Raw genomic sequence first — 19,523 nt, forward strand, 5'->3', positions numbered from 1 at the left:
AACAGAATCCACCTGGTCTTGAGGATCAGCCATTCTTTAGCGCCATCAGTTTTACAACTGCTGCTAACTTGGTTATGTTAATTTAGATGGGTCCATATCCCAGAGATAGCTTTCAAGGTTATCTGCCTTGCTGACCTCTTCCTCTGGCAAACATTAACGCAAACAATTCAGTACGGCCACTATTCCCTTATCACTGGGAAGCATCACCACAGTTTAAGGGCCCCACATTGCTTCTCCTAATGCAATTTAAACAATTGTGTGTTGGTTAAGGGACAGAACATTTTTGGCTAAAGGGCAGGAGGTAAAGAATAGTGGGGAAGGGATGCTTATCCAACTGGATAGCAGTATGCAGTGAGGATGCCAGGGGCTCATTGTTTGAGTATATTTAACAATATATTAAATAGTGAGAAGGACATTTGCACAATTCAGGATGACAGACTGGTGAAATGGATAGCTTGTGCAAATACAATTATTACTTATAATTATGTAATGAAGCAGTCTGGAAGACTCAAAATGGACAGGCAGTATAATCTAAATTCTATGACAGGATGCTAAACCAAAAGGTGCTGGGGAGAAATATTCTTCAAGGTCAAATTAAAGTTTTCTCCAGCAGGTGATTCAGAAATCAGGTTAATGGTTTAAAATAATTGCCAGAAGAATTAGTGGGTAAACAAGACAAATCTCAGGAGGATAGTTGAGCTCTGGGTCACACTATGGAAAGAGTGTTGAAAACAAATTCCATTGGAATTTGCAAAAAGTAATTCGCACGTACATGAAACAGACACATTTGGAGGGTTATGGGGAATGTTGCAGTGTCAGATTAAATGAAAAATGCTCTTTTGAAGAGATGGCTAGCTAGAACAACTATCTATGCTATATGATCCTATAAACCATGTGCAAGATAAATAAAACTGGCTACTGGTCACCCAAACATAATTAGGGAAATATAGTTCAAAATGAATCAGCAAGTCATTGATTAATTTTAATGTTACACCTAGACCCACTTCTTCCTTTTCCTCAGCCAGCAATGAATTCTAGTATAATTCGTTTATACAGGCTTTCAGAAAAATGTAGCACTCTTACTATACAAATACGTGGATCATGCCGCTCTGCATGGTTAAGTGCCAGAGTGCTGCATTTGTCTCTTTTAACTGACACAAGTCTTCTATATGAAAGGGGAATTATTTTAGAGCTCTTCCTCCACTCTTACCCCTAACCAGTTGTCATGTACGCTATTGCATCATTCTTGGTTTTGATGCTGTTACTACAGGAATGTTGGTTGCAGATTGCAGCAATTAACCAAAATCACACTTCAGACTGTAGTACAGCACCATATCTATGATCTCAAGTCAATATTTTGACACAATCCAAAGTTCCCATCAAAACAGACTTACATGAGTTCATTGTTCCTGATGATTTTGACTGCCACCTCCTGGCTAGCTCTTGCCATGTCTCTGGCACGTACAACATTACTGAAAACTCCTTGACCAGTGTAGCCATATACACTGTAACGTTTATCAAGAACTTCCCCAATATTTACACCTGCAAAACAAGATGAATATTTACAATAGGTTATAAACTAAGTCGTGATATTGGTGAAGGTGAGAACCTTTCTTCAAAATGACTAATTATCGCATGGTCTGATCAAAAGAATCTACAGCTTCCCTCTAATCTAAACTGATTTATTTTAAAAGGTGTCATAGCTATTTATTAATACTTTCTCTGACTGATTTATTTTGTGTTCTTTCTTCAACAGTTTCTCTCCCCATTAGATCCCTAGTGTCATTATTCACCAAGGAAAGCACCTGAATTAGTTCCTATGTTTCATAAGTGGACCAACTTATCTCCATTTTGGGAAGAATTTCATTAGGTAATGTCAACATGGCTAACAGCCAGTTTGAATTATGCAGAATATCATGGAGAACAAGTATAATGTTCCACTGTCAATAAGCATACCCAACCAAAACATTAAAATTGGCATTTGAAAATGATCAAAGTTTCAACTAAAGAACTGTGGTTTGATATTTAGTGCAGATGTTATAACTTTTCACATTGTGATCAACTGAAATGATCAGCAAGGTCTTAGTTCAGTTTAACCCAAAACTAGATCTGTTCTAATTCTTTAATATCATTCGCTGCACAGTTTTACACCAATTTAGAGCCTGAAAGCTCATTATCAAAGTATAGTCAAATGTGGGGTTGTGGCAGAGAGAAGTCACCAGGGGACTCTTATGTGCCTTCATGTTGCTTGTCATGACAATCAATGACAAGCAACATGAGTTCGACTGGGACAACACTACTATTATAGGATAAGCCAAACTGACAACAGCCAGGGAATTCCTAGAGGCATGGCACTCATCCACAGATTCAATCAATAAGCACATCGACCTGGATCCAATATACCGACCACTGATACGGACAGCTGGAACTGACAACCAGAAGCGGCAGAGACAAACCACTATAAATACCGGAGGAAACATTACAGAAGCGCTTCACAGGAGGCTCCCAAGCACTGAGGATGTCACCTAGACAGGGGACAAAAAGTCTGCAACACAAATTTCCAGCTCGGCGAACAGAACCACAACAAGGATGTAGGCATGTCAGACAACATAGCTTGGCATATTTAGCTTGCCTCAAGTCTTATCACAAATTAATTCTGGTTTATAATGGAAATTCTAAATTACTGAAACAAGTCCAAAATTTCACTGGGAATTATATTTTGAGCAAAATGGTTAAATTTTAAGAACTTCTGCCTTCACCAACATAGCGTCAAGGAAAGAAATATCTTTTCGATTCATCATTAAAATTATAGTCTGTCGGATAGTAACAAGGCAACTAGTGACTGAATCACGTATTTAACTACAGAACGTAATGTTTTGTTCAAGTATAAAAGGAAACAAGCTTAAATTTGTGAAAAGAAAAACATTGATTCAAAAGAACAGATTTCAACCTAAAGAAATATTTTTTCTTCAGTCTTCAATTAAAACTAATGTAATATCAGAGGTTCAGGGAAAGTTAGATAGTAATGCAGAGGATAAACTCTCAGGAATTAGAATACAACAGAAAAGCAGTCATGGTGACTTAATGGGAATTAACTAAACACAAGAATTACTAGTCTGGAGATCTTGCATAAATTACTAAAAGAAAAAGGCAATAGCAAGTTTTGAGAAGGTTGTTACTCAGGTTGAGGTTCTGGATGTAGGTTTGTACATTGAAGAAAAAAAAGCAATGAATGGGGATGCGTTATAATCTTTCAAAGATCCATGAATTCAGAGACAACACCAGAGAATCAGAAGGGAGCAAGCATTAAATGTAGGCAATATCAATAGAAAGTGCTGATGAAACTCAGAAGATATGGCAACATTTGAAGAGAAAGACTCACTGTTGAGAGCCCAGCATAATTCCACCTTTTTCAGATAGAGTTACAGAGTTATAGAGATGTACAGTACAGAAACAGATCCTTTGGTCCAACTTGTCCATGCCGATAAGATATCCAAAATTAATCTAGTCCCATTTGCCAGCACTCGGTCCATCCCTCTAAACCCTTCCTATTCATATACTTATCTTGCCAAATCTACTCAATTTCCCTAGCACTTTGCTTTGATTTAAGATTTCAAGGACCCACAGTATTTTGTTTTTATTTCAACATAGATAGCTACTTCAGGTGACAAAGGTTCATCAATATCACTTATTCAAATAGCCTCTGAAAATTTGTGTAAGTATGCTCAAGATTGACATACTAAAATTCAGAGCACCTGGATTGCAGCAACCTCAAGGTAAATATTTTCCCACGATGTTATTACACCTCTCTGGAGCAGGTGAGGCTTCAACCTGGGGCTCTCAGTCCAGAGGTACAGGCACTACACTGCACCACAACTGCCCTTTTGCAATTTTGTTGCGAAACTAAGGAATTGATCAGGAGCTAGTGGATGATCCTAGATTGGAAAAGTGACATTGTTGCACGGACAGAAATAGTGCATGGCATTCTCTTACAATCAATACTAATGGCTACAGTTTATTTATTGGGTTATAATGACAGCAGGTACAGATTAAGAAATTAGGAGGCAGCACATTTTCATCACAAAAACAGCAGATATGGCCACTTAAAGTAAGCCAACAATCCTATATTCTAACAAAGTCACACTCTGAAGCCGTTCACAGCCTCTAAGCTCCAACAGATAGTCCGACAGGATGACTACCAGCTTAGCAATACTAAATTAACTGTACATAGTTTAGAAAGAAAACAAAACAGAAGAATATAATACAACCATGTTCCTCTGATTATATGAACAGTGAAAGCTCAACTCTAGGTATCAACTTGCATCTGCTTGATCCTGACCAGCAAAATACAGATGTGGAAAAACATCAAGCATTCAATACTCCTACTACTGCAAAAGAAATTACACTGGAGATTAAACATCTCAATACATTTATCAGAACACTATTTTACTAAACTTGGTAAAATAAAAATATTACACACAAAAATATTACAAATCTGAAACACTCAAACAAAAATTGCTGGAGAAACTCAGCAAGTCTGGTAGCATCTCAGATCAGATCAGAAAGAGAGTTAACATCGAGTTCAGTCACCCTTCTTCAACACTGCACCTGAAACATTAACTCTGGTTTCTCTCCACAGATACTACCAGACCTGCTGCGTTTCTCCAGCAATTTCTGTTTGAGTGTTTCAGATTTCCAAAATACCCAGTTCCCTGTTTTATTTGAAGAATATTATACACAGTCACTTTCACCCAAAATTTTCTTCTAAAGCCAAGAAATCAAAGAAGAAATAAAAACTGGAACGCAAGGTCTGGCAGCAAAACAAAAAGTGAAGACATGGCATTTATATTGCTTTTATGACCTTAGGAGTTACCAAAGCTTTTCAGTGAAATTTATGTACTTTTGATCACAGTTACTTTTGAATTTGAAGATAAATGAACAGAAATCTACTTTAGCAATGGTGGTGTTTTGAGGGAGAAATATTAGCCAGAACACCAGATCTGCCTTGCTCTTCAAATAACTTTCACCTCCATCTGACAGGACAGGTGAAGCCTCTGATTAACATGTCAGCATTTCACCCAGTACAGCAATGAAGTGACAGCAAAATTAGGTGATTTAGACAGAGCGTACATCATTTCATTTAGCCTGCTCATCCCCTTTTCAATATTTACAGGGTAATTATTTCTAAATACTCACGATAGTAGCCTTCTGCATCAGTCCAGTTATCCCTGAGATTAGGATTTTCTTTGAAATCTTTTCCAAATCCAGCAGCTCTCAGATGAGCACTCTAAAGACAAACATAATATTCTTTAAATTAAGGTTCTATTGATCATTTATGCTCCCAAGTTGGTATACTTGAGACTCATTAAATCAAACATTATTTCTTCCCCCAATAATACATGTCGACAATACAAGATTAAGTTAATAAATACTTTGAAACACTATGTTGAAAACCAGTCAGTGTAGATTTGTGAAAGGTATATTATCTTGGACCAAGTGCATACAATTCTCTCTCAGTAGACATCTCTAGAAATGTTTTATTTTCAAAATCAGCTTTTCTAAAACACAATGTCAAGTGATATCTATGGCTCATAACGATCAAGTAAATTTAAGGCAAATTGTTGCAGGCAACAAAATGGAAAGCTGTGCCAACTGAGGATATGCATTTTGGGACTTCTACATTATGTGGACATAGCATTACAGCAGAAAAATGTATCATTTGACACATTAAGTATTGTTTCTCTCTACCAGTTATCCACTCTAATCTCTCGCCGAAAGTCCCTTTTTAAGCTGATATCTAACAGCTGTTCAAAAGAATCATGATCATTGTGTTCAAAATACTTGTGGCAGAAAACGGTGTATCCTTACCATCTTTCACATAAACCTTTCTCTAATTCACATGCAAATCTGTGCTTCTTATCAGTTTAACTCCTGACAATCTATAATGCTATCACAGCCTATCTTCTTCTTAAAGGTGGGCATAGAACATTTCAGCCCCAGTAGAAATAACCAACTCATTCTTCAGTCTCTTTTGAAAATGATTCCCATATCCCTGGCAACAGCTTAAGGAATCTATCCTGCAATTTTAAAATGGTCTTCACAGCTTTGAGGAAGGATGCCCAAAACTTCTCTCAACCTTCAGCAGTAATCTAAAGCTTTGCACAAGTTTATTACCACCATTTTTTTTGGTTTATATGTTTCCATTTGAAAACTAAATGTTGTTATGATTGCACCCAGTTCTTCGGCTACATTTGCATATCAACATCTATCTGTAACATTCCACTAAAAATCCTGCAAGTTAAGGATGTTGTACCGGTTCCAAAATGTATTTTTCTTTTAAAATGTATATTGAACCACATCTACCATGTATGTTTTCCCATGCAAGCCTTTTACATTCCATCAACATTTGCGATACCTTTAATTCATCATAGTGCACGGCAGGGTCACCAAAGTTTTTCACTAGGATTTTGTGAAACTGCTTGGACATTGCATTTAGTTGGAATAATTTAGGTTCACTCAGGAGGAAACAGACATAATCCAACAACTATAAGTGTTACTCAATGGCAGTTATGAGATGAGAATTAAAGTATCTCAAACGTGACAAGTGGCTACCTGGCACTGCATAGTAAGTTAGCAAGTTTCTAAATTATTTTTTAATGATGTTGAACTAAAATTTAAGGGTCCCCTACAGATTTTCGAAGCAAGTTACTTGACTCAGTGATGCATACAACATTAATTTGTTTCTCTGGTGTGCGTTGCTTTGGCAGTTAATTAGAATTAACACATCTGAGTTGCATTTATTGTAAAAATGGGGTGCAAAAGGCGAGATTAAAATATAAAACAAATATTATTTTTCCCCAGCACTTCAGATTTTGTTTCTAAATAAGTACGAACATCTTTAAAACCAGAAAAACGTAAAGATAGAAATTGTATGGCATAAGATTTAAAGAGAAAAGCCAAAAGGTCAAAACAACTATAAAAGAAACCATTTTGGAAACAGAAATTAACCCAGTTACAAGTTTTGATTGTGTACACTCTTGGTCTGAAGTTTGGAAGTAGCACTCTCTTGAAACTTCAAATTTTAGACATGATATAATTCTAGCTTATCAACCAATAAACCGCAATAATTGCAGGGATCACAACATTAAATTTGGTAGCAACAAAGCTTTAAATATTGTGCTTACATTTGTTCTAAGATGGCCAGGTTGAAAATTATAATGCCCCCAGCTTCAAAACATTCTGCTCAACATAATCTAAGCATCATATTAGACCTACAGATGATTATCAGACAAACTATTAACAAAAACAGTTAACATTCATCATTTACACTCTAAAAGAGGTGAATTGGAACTAGCTTGACCACAACCTTTGGCAGCACATGAATTCTGTGTTTTCTAAAAGAAAGGTAGAACATACATACATCAAAGTAGGCAGCAAACATGTCATCAGATTCAGTAAACATATCTGGAACCGTTGGCTTTTTCAAAGTAGCTCCTGCAAATAAAATTAAGTTCAGACAAGATCTTCAAATACAAATCTAACACTGCTAATATGCCAAATTCACTACCACAGACAGCACTGAGAAAGCGTAATCTGCACATTTCAACCATCAGGAAAAATACCACCTTTTAAAAAACGTTACATGCCATATTTTAAAAATCAAATTGCTGGAAAACATTGTGCAGACTTGAAAAAGATGTTTGGAGGCAAAATACAGGCACAAGGGACTTAGATTCTCCAACACACAATTCACATCACATTTCTTGCTGCTGGATACAGTAAACATATTGCACTGATTGCAATTGGACACACTTACATTATCACTGCTTTAAGTTATGCACACAAATTAAAAATGGTGCATTATGACTTTTATTTAAAACCCTTTTAATGTGCTTCCTTGAATTTTGGGTAGGAATGTTTATTTCTGCGATGAATGTTTGATCAAAAATAACAGCAGTGGCTTGAACAGGGAGGGATGAGTTTATTACGAATTTTGAGGGTAGACCTTTCCTATGATGACTCCTAAAAATACCCAGCACAGATTTCACCCAGAACTTGGTGTCAACAGTAACTCCATTATTCTTTGACACATACCAGACAGAACACTGTACATTACCAGTTGAAATGGGGAGATCATTAGATATCCACAATGGCCCTTACTTGAGGGCATCCATGATTGACTACTGAACCAACTTGACTGGGTGGTGATGCATCACCATTTATTTGCACCTGGTAAAATTCTTGGCAATGGTTAACTTTACACTTGGTAAAGTTACCTTGGTGAATAGATTTTGCTAGGTTTTACATGAAGCCACATGCAGCAAGTGGGAATAAGGCCTCAGGCTGCTTTCTCAATTTCTTTCTCAGATTAATTAGGAGCTCTCTCTTTGGTGGACACCTCTTGAATAAGTTACAAAATGGAAACTTCATCTCTGCGGTAATGGCATAGTCTTAAACGACTAAGAGTTCTAGGGTCTAGAATGAATCGGGTGATACAGGAAACAATGTTTACAAATCTGTTTCAGAGCACTAACTGGGCCAGAGGTAAAACCTGGAATGCAAGCTGAACCTTATCATGGAAATTAAACTGATTCGACTCAGATGTTAGCAAGAGCAAAGAAAAAGCTGCATGCAGGGCCAATGCACTTGGCAGAAATGCCTCATGTAAGGGCTTCGAACCAGGTTCACATTCTTCTTATACCATTCTAATCACCCGCTCAAGGACAGGGGCAGGGAACAGTCGAGTCCTTGTTTTTTTTCCATTCCCTTGCTGTGGACATAACTGTCTTTATGTTTTCCTTAGCTCAAATCTGAAATTGACTGCTCACAAGGCCAGTTTTAATGTTTACAATGTTCCGCAGAGACAAGCTGTCCCTTGACTGCAGACTTCAGCAAAGTTGCAAAGTGTCAGAAAAGTTTTAAATTTAGTAAAGCATTCTCTTTCAGATTTCAGAGTGAATGGATTTCAGAATAAACGTTAATTTTCCATTACAACCTCTAAATGCTGAAGGAATTATGAAAGCCCCGATAAGGCTTCAAAGTTTCATTTACTAACATATCTTTAGTGAAATGATCATGTAACAATCCCATCTGCATGATCCCTTGATGGACTGAGGAAGGTTTCCTGCCCATCAGCAGTTTCTGATTTCTGCATAAGAATGATCCAAATATGGATGACAGTTTAGCAGCCAAGAGATGACTTTTCAGAGAAAATAGGTTTCTTGTGTCTACTCAGATGAGAACTTAATTTCACTGTAAAATCATAATTAAAGAAGAAAGATGCCATGGGAATCAGTAACTTTAAAGGTACGCTGCACATGAAGGATATTTTAAATCTGGAAACCAGAATCAAGTAGCTCGACACTCAAAGTCAATCCAACTAACTTCTTATCCCTTAGCAGACTACAAAGTAAAATATCTCAAAAAATTATCAAATAACCCGACAGAGCAACAAATTAAAATCAAATAATCCAGACTTTTTTTTAAAACTCAGGAAGATAACAGGAGAGGATATAGAACAATTCACATTAAGTAACTGAAAGTTTTTTTGGTCCCAGATTCCATTCTCAGTCAGGACTGAGCTGCTGTTCTCAGACAAGACAGGAACTTAGGAATGCTGGTTTCAGCACCCCTAGATTGGGTGCCAGAAAATGGGGTTCCAGTCATAAGCAACTACCAATTAGTGTTGAAGACAGTACTGGGCTTGGTTAGATACTCGCACTGCAAAAACCTATATGAAGCACAAACTTGAAATATTATGATTTTGGGAGAAAAGGGACTTGGCCACCACAGAACTGTAGCTCTGCATGGAGCTGATATTGTTAGAGTGCAAAAGGGAACAACTGAGTTAAACGAGAGGGGTAACTAAATAATTCACGTATGGCAATTTTGTTTGACTCATTGTCAAAAATTGAGTGGATGCTGCAAACTTGAAGTGAAGCCAGGAAGTAGTTAAAGGAGGAATAACGTTCAGGCTGCAAAACATTAAATACTGCAAATCCAATCCTAATCTCATTTCAGAATCCCACCTTCTTTCTGCTCAAGTGCCATAAGGTTGCGTTTGGCATTCACAGAAGCCTCAAAAGTATCAACATTCTCCCTTTCGTACTCCTTGACATCAGCTGCAGCTCGCTCAAAAATGTCATCAGGAGAGGGAGAGCGACTTCTAGTGCTGCTCTGAGGACTGTTTGGTTCAGACAATCCAGACATGTTGCTGTCTTCATTTGGGTTTCGATATTTCTACAAAAGAGAAATGAATTGCAACTTAATCCCTTAACATTTACAAACGTTACCTCACATCCTTGGTTCTTATTTTTTGTTTATGCCTTAAAAGCAAGACCACCTTCAAAACTTGAACATGTAGATGAAAAGAACGGCTTGAAATCTCAAACCTAATGTATGCACAGTTTGTAGATTGAAATCATAATTAGATTCATATAAACATAAATTTGTTTCATGGTGACAAGCTGTAAAGTATTTAGATTCAGTTCAAGATGAATAGAAATCCAGAGAGATTTGGAGGAGTGGGATGAGTGGCATCCTCAGAGTCAGAGGGATGTACAGCATGGAAACAGACCCTTCAGTCCAACTCATCCATGCCGATCAGATATCCTAACTTAATCTTGTCCGATTTGCCAGCACTTGGCCTATATCCCTCTAAACCCTTCCTATTCACATACCCATCCAGATGCCGTTTAAATGCTGTTATTGTACCATCCTCCACCACTTCCTCTGGCAGCTCATTCCATACCTTCACCCGTGTGAAAACGTTCTCCCTTAGGTCCCTTTTAAACCTTTGCCCTCTAGCTTTGGACACCCCGACCCTAGGGAAAAGACCTTGTCTACTTACCCTATCCATGACCCTCAATTTTATAGACCTCTATCAGGTCACCCCTTAGACTCTCAGTCCAGGGGAAAACAGTTCCAGCCTATTCAGCTTCTGCCGGAGTTCAAACCCTCCAACCCTGGCAACATCCTTGTAAATCTTTTCTGAACCCTTTCATGTTTCACCACATCCTTCTGATAGGAAGGAGACCAGAATTGCACGCAACATTCCAAAAGTATAAGTAGCTTAAACAATGCCCTGTATGGCCAAAATAACACAATGTAGTACCATATGCAGCTCTGGTCTCCATATGCAGAAGGAGGATATTAAAGCACAGGAAAAAGAAAAAAAAAATCAAAATTGAGATTAGAATTTAGAAGGTGCAACGATTACAAAAAATGAAATTGGGAATCAGTTCATGAAATGTGGCAAAACTCAAATTATGAAAGGATTTGAAAGGGTGCCTGTGGAGAAGCTGCTTTTGCTTGTGGGGTTATAAAATAGCCACTAACATATCAAATTTAAAAATTAGTGAAAAGAACGTAGAACTCACATGAAGTAAATTAAGCAAATATATAAAGTCATAATACATACACATGGAAGATGTGATTGGAGGAAAGAGGTCACGATGGGAGGAAGTAGTCATAGTGAGGGAGAATGACCCCACTCCCAAATTAGACCACTGACATTTTCACAAATATTCATCTCACACCAATCAAGAAAGGATTTAACAAAACAAGATACAACTATAAGGTGCACCATCTTCTAGTTTCTAAAACTTAGAAATTAACAAAATGCCTGAGCCAAGAGAAGCTGCTTGCAGCAACATCAGATGTTACAAAACTGCTTTTATAAATTATTTTATTTACTAATTCTAACCAGTGTGAACAGATCATAGATTCTGTTTTGATTTAAAGTTAGAAACTAAAGCTTGACACCATACCTGAACAATTGCCAATCTTTGTTCACGCCTTTGTTGGATAACAGCTTCTTCATCTTCCTCCTCTACATCAAAATCCTCAAGACTAAATGCATAAAAAAGTTAGATAGCATTAAATGAAACTAACTACAAGTTTAAAACATTACTTGCAACTCTCCATTTGATTTATTATCCAGTATTCATTGACTCCAGTTTTGGACAGCAATATTCTTCGAAATCAGAATGAAAGAGGGCTTAGAGGGGGAACTTAGAGATGGTTCTATTTCAAAACTTTATTAATGTTATTAACTTGCCACACACTCTACACAATTAACTACATTTCCCAATTCAGCAACAGCTATTAAGTTTGAAATTGCACTTCGGATTTAGAGACCCAATATTTTGTGGAAATGATAAACATTGATACCAGCACTTGCCCTTCTGAAACACCACCTTCCAACATTTCCCAGTCCGAGTGGTGACCTTTGATATCTACCCAGTTTTATGCTGTAGTCAGCTTGCTACTTAGTCTGCTCCCTATCCTTTGATTCTACTTTGCAACCTTAGTGTTGAATCTATTAGATGCTTCCATATCAAACACCTTTTAAAAATTCAAATATACTAAAACTACTATTTTAGTCTGCTCTTATTTCTTCAAGAAACTCAATAAGGTTGTTAAAACATTATCTTTTTTGAAATCCATGCTGACCACTCTTAACATATAAATGTATTATGATCCCAATTGATGTCAATACTGAGCAAGAAAGATCTTAATGAAACCTGGCTTGATAGATTACAAATTTAATTTTTGCAGTTGGTTATCATGGTGTTTAATCACTGCACGTACTACGTGAGGCTTGAGGCTACCAATGTTCGTTTACACAAAAGCAAGGTTACCCCACTAAACAAAGAAAAGCAAAGCTATATTTATGGCAGCTTAGAAAGATTTTACAATAAACGGAAAACATGAGTTTCAACCTGTTTGCCAGGAATATCTTTTTACAGACAGAGATATAGTTGTACAGCACAAAAATAGACTCTTTAGTCCAACCCACCCACACCAACCAAGTATTAATCTAGCCCCATTTGCCACCATTCGGCCCATATCGCTCTAAACCCTTCCTATTCACATACCCATCTAAATGACTTTTAAGCGTTGTAATTGGACCAGCCTCCATCAATTCCTCTGGCAGTTCATTCCATAAAAAGCCTCTGCGTGAAAAATTGCTCCTCAGGTCCATTTTAAATCTTTTCCCTCTAGTTTTGGACTCCCCTACCCTGGGAAAAAAAACCCTGTTTATTCACCCTATGCATGCCCCTCATGACTTAAGTGTTTATGGTTACCCCTTAGCCTCCAACGCTCCAGAGAAGAAAGCCCCAGCCTATTCGGTTTCTCTCTATAGTTCAAACCCTGCTAAATCTTTTCTGAACCCTTTCAAGTTTCACAACATCTTCCCTAGAGCAGAGAGATCAGAATTAAACTCAGTGTTGCTAAAGTGGCCTAACCAATGTCCTGTACAGCCACAGTATGACCTTGTACTCAAGATCTCAGAAATAAATACTCCTCTCAACTTATTAATTTGTCTGGAATAATTCTATTTCTCCTTTTGGGACTGCTGAGGCAGTTTTGGTTTTACAGTTCTGCTATAAGGTCATCCCTCAGCCTCTGACCCTCCAGGGAAAACAGCCCCAGCCTATTCAGTCTCTTTGTAGCTCAAATCCTCCAACCCTGGCAACATCCTTGTAACCTTAAATAAAGAATCTTACTTTTCATCAGAAGATTCTTGTTCAACTTTCATTCCTTCAGAAAGGCTTCCTTTAAATTTGTCTTCTTTGTCTCTGCTCCCACTTCTACGCCTGCGCCGACCTCGTGACCTTGATCGCCTTCTGCGAGACCTGCTTCTTCGATTCCAGTCTCTCTCCAGAGACCTGTCAGACAAAAAGGTTGGTATGCTAACTTTACCAGAGTCTCAAGATGTAACGTGAAATTCCAGAAGCCACACGTAAATGCAATCAGAACATTAAAGTCAAGAAATGCTAAAATGCACAAATTGTCCATTTAAAATGCATCACAAAGTAAAACCCCAAGGAAGTAGTGCAAATATTGTTCCGCCTGGTTTTTTGAGCATGACAGATTTACTTTTCATCAACTGCCTGATCTCCCACTGAATTAAACTTTACCTTTCCACTTGCTCTCAAGTGTATCCACATGCTCCACCACCAACGATCAGTATCAGCAATGTGTACCACAGTAATTCAAAGACCCTTCGTACTTTCCTTCTAGAAGGAAGACAGTAAACACACAAGAACACCCCCACCTCTTTGCTCCCCTCCAAACCACTCACTGTCCTGAAGTGGTAATAGATTGCCATTCTTTCATGGTCACTGGTAAAAATCTAGGAATTCTCTCACTGATGGCATTGTGGATGTACCAACAGCACACAGACTACAGCAACTCAAGGAGGTAGCGCCCCATTACAACTAGCAACAGGCAATAAATGCTTTCAGCCAGCAATGCCCACTCCCACAAGTGAATAAACAAAATTAAAAATATCTTTTGCACTGCTAGGTTTGGTTCTAACAAAGATCTCCACGCCAACTGCAAAAGTATTCTTTTGATGGAAGTAATAAAACTGTTGCTAGAGGAAAGAAAATTACTTTTTAAAAATAGCTTTACACCTCTCAGTTCCCTTAACGACCCAAGTTCTTGCCCAGACATAGAACCAATAAACTTCCTGTCTGCATTGCAAAGAATAAGTGGACATCATGTATGTATTTGCAAAAAGCATTTGACAAGGTGTCACATGATAACCTCAGTAAAACTGAAGTACAGGACACTGTGCAAATAAATATGAAGTTAGTTCAAGAGATAGGAATATAAGAGACAGAACACAGTAGTGGCTCTTTTCCAAACTGGAGGACTGAACTTTGGTGTCCCCAAGAGATCAACTCACCCACAATCGAGACCTGCACACAAAAGGTATTACACACACACACACACACACACACACACACACACACACACACACACACACACAGTACTGAGAAGAGAACTACAAATAATTAAGGATGGATGAAGGATTTAAACTAAGACTGTGAATTGCGAAGTACAAGGAAGGGTAAACAATAAGAACTATGAGAAGTTTGATTTCAAGGTACGGTAACTGCTCTTCCCAAGATCACAACTAACTAGAGTTGTTAACACAGCCCAGTTAGTGTGTCATGGAGATATAGACCACAGAAACCAACCCTATGATCCAACTAGTCTACGCCAACCAGATATCCTAAAATTATTCTAGCCCGATTTACCAGCATTTGGCCATCCTACACAAATCAGCCTTACATCCATCGATTCTATCTGTACTTCCCACTGCCACAGGAAAGCAACCAACATAATCAAGGACCTCTGATCATGCTCTCTTCCATCAGACAGAAGACATAAAAGTTTAAATAAACATCTAAATAGATTCAATAACAGCTTCTTCCCTGTTATCAAGGTTTTTGAATGGACCTCTCAATGATAACTCCGATCTCTCTCTCTTTGCACCTTCTCTGTATCAGAGTATTCTGCACTGTGTTATGCTATCCTAATGCATTTTTGTATGGTATGATCTGCCTGGATGTAGCACGCAAAACACTTTGCACAGTACCTCGGTACATGTGATAACAATAAATCAATTATGGTTCACATGTACCTCTCATTAAATGCAAGACAGCAAATATTTTTAAGAGAAGCAGTCTGTTAATAAACTTTAGAATCCAGAGTAAAAATAGTATAACTCCAGACACAATGCTAAACCAATACAATCTGTGGTTGAAGCACAACGGCCTCACTTTCAGTTTAGGTGTCCTACTCTGGGAAAGCCTTGAAGTTAAATGACAGGAAGTTTTAGTTAGAACAGACTAGAAACTAAAAGTTGAGGCTGTCAGGTGAAGTGTTATGAAGAGCTTGGATTAATTAAAAAGTACATAATCATTTCCACTGAGACTAAATTTTAAGCAGAGAATAGACCCATCACCAAAATAACAAAAAAAGTTGTGTTTTGTATAGAAGAATATACAGATTGTTATCAATGTATCTTGTAAGCAGCAAACCAGAAGGTACCACGTGCCACACTCTTTACAATACAACACATGAATGACTGAGCACAAAGTTAAAAGGAACTGAGCATTCAGATATGCAAACCATGAACAAGTTAACTTTAGAGCAGTCATTGGCTGTTAGGACATGGAATGCCTGATGAGATACAGTATGAGAAGCAGCAATAAAAGGAAATTAGACTTCTATTTAAGAAAGAGAATTTAGTCTAGCACAAACTGGAAAAGACTTCCAGTGAACTGGTAACAATACCTCCATGATTAAAATTCACGGATATCACTTTAGCAATTACACCAATTCAAGAATCCATTCCAAAGTATAGAAGGCAACACAATTAGGAGGGGTTGGAGAATTTATAACATTTTGTGGTTTATGCAGAAAACTGTTCTTCCCCATTTCCATTGTGCAGAAAAGATAGATGTTCAAATAAATGAACAAATTTGCATGCTGGGAAATATTTTAACCAATTAACCTCAGGAAAGATAAAAAAAATCAAATTCTGTCCACAATTTTAACAATGCAAAATGGAAACATCATCCCTAGAAACAACTGTAAACAAAAAGAAACTTAAACTGAAACGTCTAGGATATTATTCACCAGGCATTGTACTCAAATTTTAGGACATTTCTCAAACAAATTTAGTTTGCACCTGATTCAAAATATTGTTTTTCATGTTAACTTTAAACAAAATTAATGAATCTGGTAAAAATAGGAAAACTTAACCACCACTTCAAATGTACCCAAGAAGAGCCTGAACAGAAATATTTCATTAGAGTCATAAGAGATGTACAGCACGGAAACAGACCCTTTGGTCCAACCTGTCCATTCTGACCAGATATCCCAACCCAATCTAGTCCCACCTGCCAGCACCCGGCCCATATCCCTCCAAACCCTTCCTATTCATATACCCTTTTAAATGTTGCAATTGTACCAGCCTCCGCCACTTCCTCTGGCAGTTCATTCCATACATGTACCACCCTCTGCGTGAAAATGTTGCCCCTTAGGTCTCTTTTATATCTTTCTCCTCTCACCCTAAACCTATGCCCTCTAGTTCTGGACTCCCTGACCCCAGGGAAAAGACTTTGTCTATTTATCCTATTCATGCCCCTCATAATTTTGTAAACCTCTATAAGGTCACCCCTCAGCCTCCGATGCTCCAGGGAAAACAGCCCCAGCCTCTTCCTGTAGCTCAACCCTGCAACATCCTTGTAAATCTTTTCTGAATCCTTTCAAGTTTCACAACATCTTTTCGATAGGAAGGAGACCAGGATTGCACGCAACATTCCAAGAGCGGCCTAACCAATGTCCTGTACAGCCGCAACATGACCTCCCAACTCCTGTACTCAATACTCTGACCAATAAAGGAAAGCACACCAAATGCCTTCTTCACTATCCTATCTACCTGCGACTCCACTTTCAAGAAGCTATGAACCTGCAGTCCAAGGTCTCTTCGTTCAGCAACACTCTCTAGGACCTGACCATTAAGTGTATAAGTTCTTCAGATCAAGCTTTTATTCTACAGATCAAAGAAGAAATCTTATAATACAATTATCAGATGAAGCATATCAGTCATTTCAATGTTGATTAAAATTCATGTCGAAATATTGATATGACAGAAAAACTAGTTCAAACCCAAATTGTTCATATATTGGGAATCTTACAATCCCAAACTACAATTTGTCCCCAATTACTAAAAATGTTTATATTTCCAGAAAGATATTTAATTACCTCCTCCTCGATCGACTTCGTCTCCTTGGAGATCGACTTCGTCTGAGGAGTGAACGAGATCTCCTCCGGATAGGAGATCTGCTGGCCCTTCTCCTTGCAGGAGACCGGCGAGAGGAGCTTATGTCCCTGGATCGCTCTAGCCTATTTGGTGGCTCATCTCGCGACCTTGTTCTAAAGTTGAGAAAACACAATACTTCAACAAACGCAGGGGAAAAGAAATATTAAAATACAAACACGAATATTCTTTGTGGGTTGGCTCCATAGACACTAATTGTTCATTATTGCAAGAATATAATGAGAAACCCTCACAAGAGGCCACTTGCAAGCAATGTGAATGCTTCATCAAATTATGGTAGCGCACTCTAGCTCGAACATACATTAACAGGAATCATATTAAAGCAACAATTGAATTTTTTCAAAACTAGGCCCAGAAAATACAATTTATACTTGCAGTTAAAAATGCTTTGTTTCAAACCTCTTGAATTCCTGCAAGTGCAGGATAACATACTTTCTCGACCACCAGAAGGCCATGGACTGATACTGAGTCACATTATTTTGAAAGGGAAGGTTTTTCAGAATTAAAATGAGTCAGTCAGAAATGGTATATTGTTGAGCAAAACAAAATCGAAACATGAACATAATCTAATTCCCTGTATGCTTTCGCCAAGTTTCTTTATGCTACATATGAAACTTCAGCAATCTGTTGCACCATATCACTTAGATCTTTTCATTCAAGCTCTTTCAGCATTGCTCCCTGTAAGTGATGTGCAATCAGTAATGGGGCCTAGCAACATGTACAATACAACACCTTCTCAAATGAAACAATTAACACTATGCAGCCTAACTTCCTAATACCTTTCAATATCTGCATGAAAGTAAATAAATATTATACTTTGATATCCTGACAGGTGCCCCGTCCCTGGGTTGAAGTTAATTAAACTGGCTTAGGGAAGGATGATCCCTACTCTAAACTGCTAACAGAATATGGTCACATGGAAGCTTATTCTCTATGATCTGTTGTTGCGTCACTAGCCATTAGAATTTAAAATGTCATGGCTTCACCTCTGCCAACAGAGGCCTCTGCAAAGCAACAGGACTTGTGTAAACACTTGCAGGTACATTAACACATGTCAAATTAAGATGAAAGAGTAGACAGATCCTTTTCTGAATTAATATACTAATTCAGTACAAGTCAAAGGACACCACAAACATAGTACAGGTTGCCAAACAGCATCTGAAGTACTATCCTCTATGTTGGTCTCCTTTGGTTAGCTTGTCCATGAAAAAAGATTCTGAGGAGTCACAGGAACAATTGGTAGACTAAAGAACTTTAACTACCCAAGGCAGACTCAAAAACTATAGTAATTTCCAGCAGCACAGTTGGAAGCAATCTGATCAAAAACTATAAACAATGTTGGGATGGATATTTGCCTACTGAGAAGGATTATTTCAGTTTCACAGATCGAGGATGATAATGCATATAAATTTAATCTAAGGAAGAACAGGAATGAACTCAATGGAAGCTGGTTTTCCATTTCCTGGAAGATAGTCTGCCTCTGGAATTCACTGTCAGCTAGAGCACAGGCATGGCATTTCTGCATACCCTGAAGGGCTGAGCCACTTAAAAATGGCAGTGATTATATGATACGGAAGATAAGTCTTTTATTAAATACAGGTAACTACCATAGGTCAATGTGACCTACCACTTTGATCACTTGAGTTTGAAGAATATTTTCCTTAGTACTTTTTTAATGATCTTCAGAAACTTTTGTCTGAGGAGTGAGGGCAGGGGAATGAGCGAAGAAAGGAAGCATTTAAGTCTCGATGCTCTGGCCAAACTATAGAGCAGGCTTAAACAGTTGGTCTTTCCCTGCCTGGCAATTTTTTGTTCACAGGCGTTCTCTACACTAATGGCATCTAATGAGCATGTTTTGCCCAACTAACTACAAATT

The 19,523-nt window shown here is 37.9% G+C and overlaps 1 protein-coding gene across 6 annotated transcripts in view; it reads right to left on the reverse strand.

Annotated features, from left to right (window-relative positions):
* The window catches only part of LOC140464879 (serine/threonine-protein kinase PRP4 homolog), a 50,258-nt gene that overhangs the window by 16,770 nt on the left and 13,965 nt on the right, over positions 1 to 19,523 (reverse strand). For all 6 annotated transcript variants that reach the window (XR_011955006.1, XR_011955008.1, XR_011955009.1 and 3 more), the window contains exons 3-9: positions 17,572 to 17,742; positions 13,512 to 13,673; positions 11,769 to 11,850; positions 10,029 to 10,239; positions 7,421 to 7,494; positions 5,197 to 5,287; positions 1,395 to 1,542 (exon numbers count right to left, since the gene is read on the reverse strand). Coding sequence is in view for 1 of the 6 variants with exons in the window: in XM_072560450.1 (XP_072416551.1) it covers positions 1,395 to 1,542; positions 5,197 to 5,287; positions 7,421 to 7,494; positions 10,029 to 10,239; positions 11,769 to 11,850; positions 13,512 to 13,673; positions 17,572 to 17,742 (939 nt within the window). In the remaining 5 variants the exon portion in view is untranslated. The remainder of the gene's footprint in view (positions 1 to 1,394; positions 1,543 to 5,196; positions 5,288 to 7,420; positions 7,495 to 10,028; positions 10,240 to 11,768; positions 11,851 to 13,511; positions 13,674 to 17,571; positions 17,743 to 19,523) is intronic.

This window comes from Chiloscyllium punctatum, chromosome 41, assembly GCF_047496795.1.
Source record: "Chiloscyllium punctatum isolate Juve2018m chromosome 41, sChiPun1.3, whole genome shotgun sequence".
NCBI classification, from domain to species: Eukaryota; Metazoa; Chordata; class Chondrichthyes; order Orectolobiformes; family Hemiscylliidae; genus Chiloscyllium; species Chiloscyllium punctatum.